Here is a 590-nt window from a genome sequence, read left to right as displayed (position 1 = left end):
TAGCATGTCGATCGGGGTGGTGATGGTAGGGGGACGGGGGGAGGTGGGGTCTGCTCTGTCCCTGGGACGGTGCGGAACGTTGGCCCCCTCCCCTCCCCTCCCCGGCTATCCAGGACGAGTGGGAAGTATCCCCCCCGCCCCCCGTCGACACGTGTGGACGGGTGGGGGGGGGGATAAGACAGGTTTTTGGTTGGGGGCGGGGGGTCAGGACGGGAGTCACCCGCTGCAGGATTCCCATCCTCCGACCTGTTCCTGCAGCCGCTGGATCGATATGGGGGCTGGAGGGAGGGAGGGATGGAGGGATGGAGGGATCCCCAGGATGTTGATATTGGAGGGTCGGGGGGGATTCGGCGATGACCGGTTCAGGGAGCTTCTCCCCCTCCCTCGGGCTCCGCGACCCCACCCTCCCTCAGCGCCAGGCGACACCCACCCTCAGCAGATCCTCTGGCAGGTCCCCACCATCGTTGATGCCCCGGTTCATGGTGATGAAGCGCTCAGCCGTGGGTTTATCCCGAACGTTGGGGTTATGCAGGCTGGTGTTCAGCATGATGATCGCAAACGACAGGACGTAGCAGGTATCTGTAACGGAG

At 64.6% G+C, this 590-nt stretch overlaps 1 protein-coding gene across 1 annotated transcript in view; it reads right to left on the bottom strand.

The window, feature by feature from the left end:
* The window catches only part of LOC125482211 (cytohesin-2-like), a gene marked incomplete at its 3' end in the record, with an annotated part of 4,113 nt that overhangs the window by 2,490 nt on the left and 1,033 nt on the right, over positions 1–590 (bottom strand). Inside the window, exon 2 of the mRNA XM_048594230.1 lies at positions 431–579. Coding sequence (XP_048450187.1) covers positions 431–579 — 149 coding nt within the window. The remainder of the gene's footprint in view (positions 1–430; positions 580–590) is intronic.

Source organism: Rhincodon typus, unplaced genomic scaffold (assembly GCF_021869965.1).
Source record: "Rhincodon typus isolate 14 unplaced genomic scaffold, sRhiTyp1.1 hic_rhity00007168, whole genome shotgun sequence".
Classification (NCBI taxonomy): domain Eukaryota; kingdom Metazoa; phylum Chordata; class Chondrichthyes; order Orectolobiformes; family Rhincodontidae; genus Rhincodon; species Rhincodon typus.
This window is presented reverse-complemented; position numbering and strand designations above follow the sequence as displayed.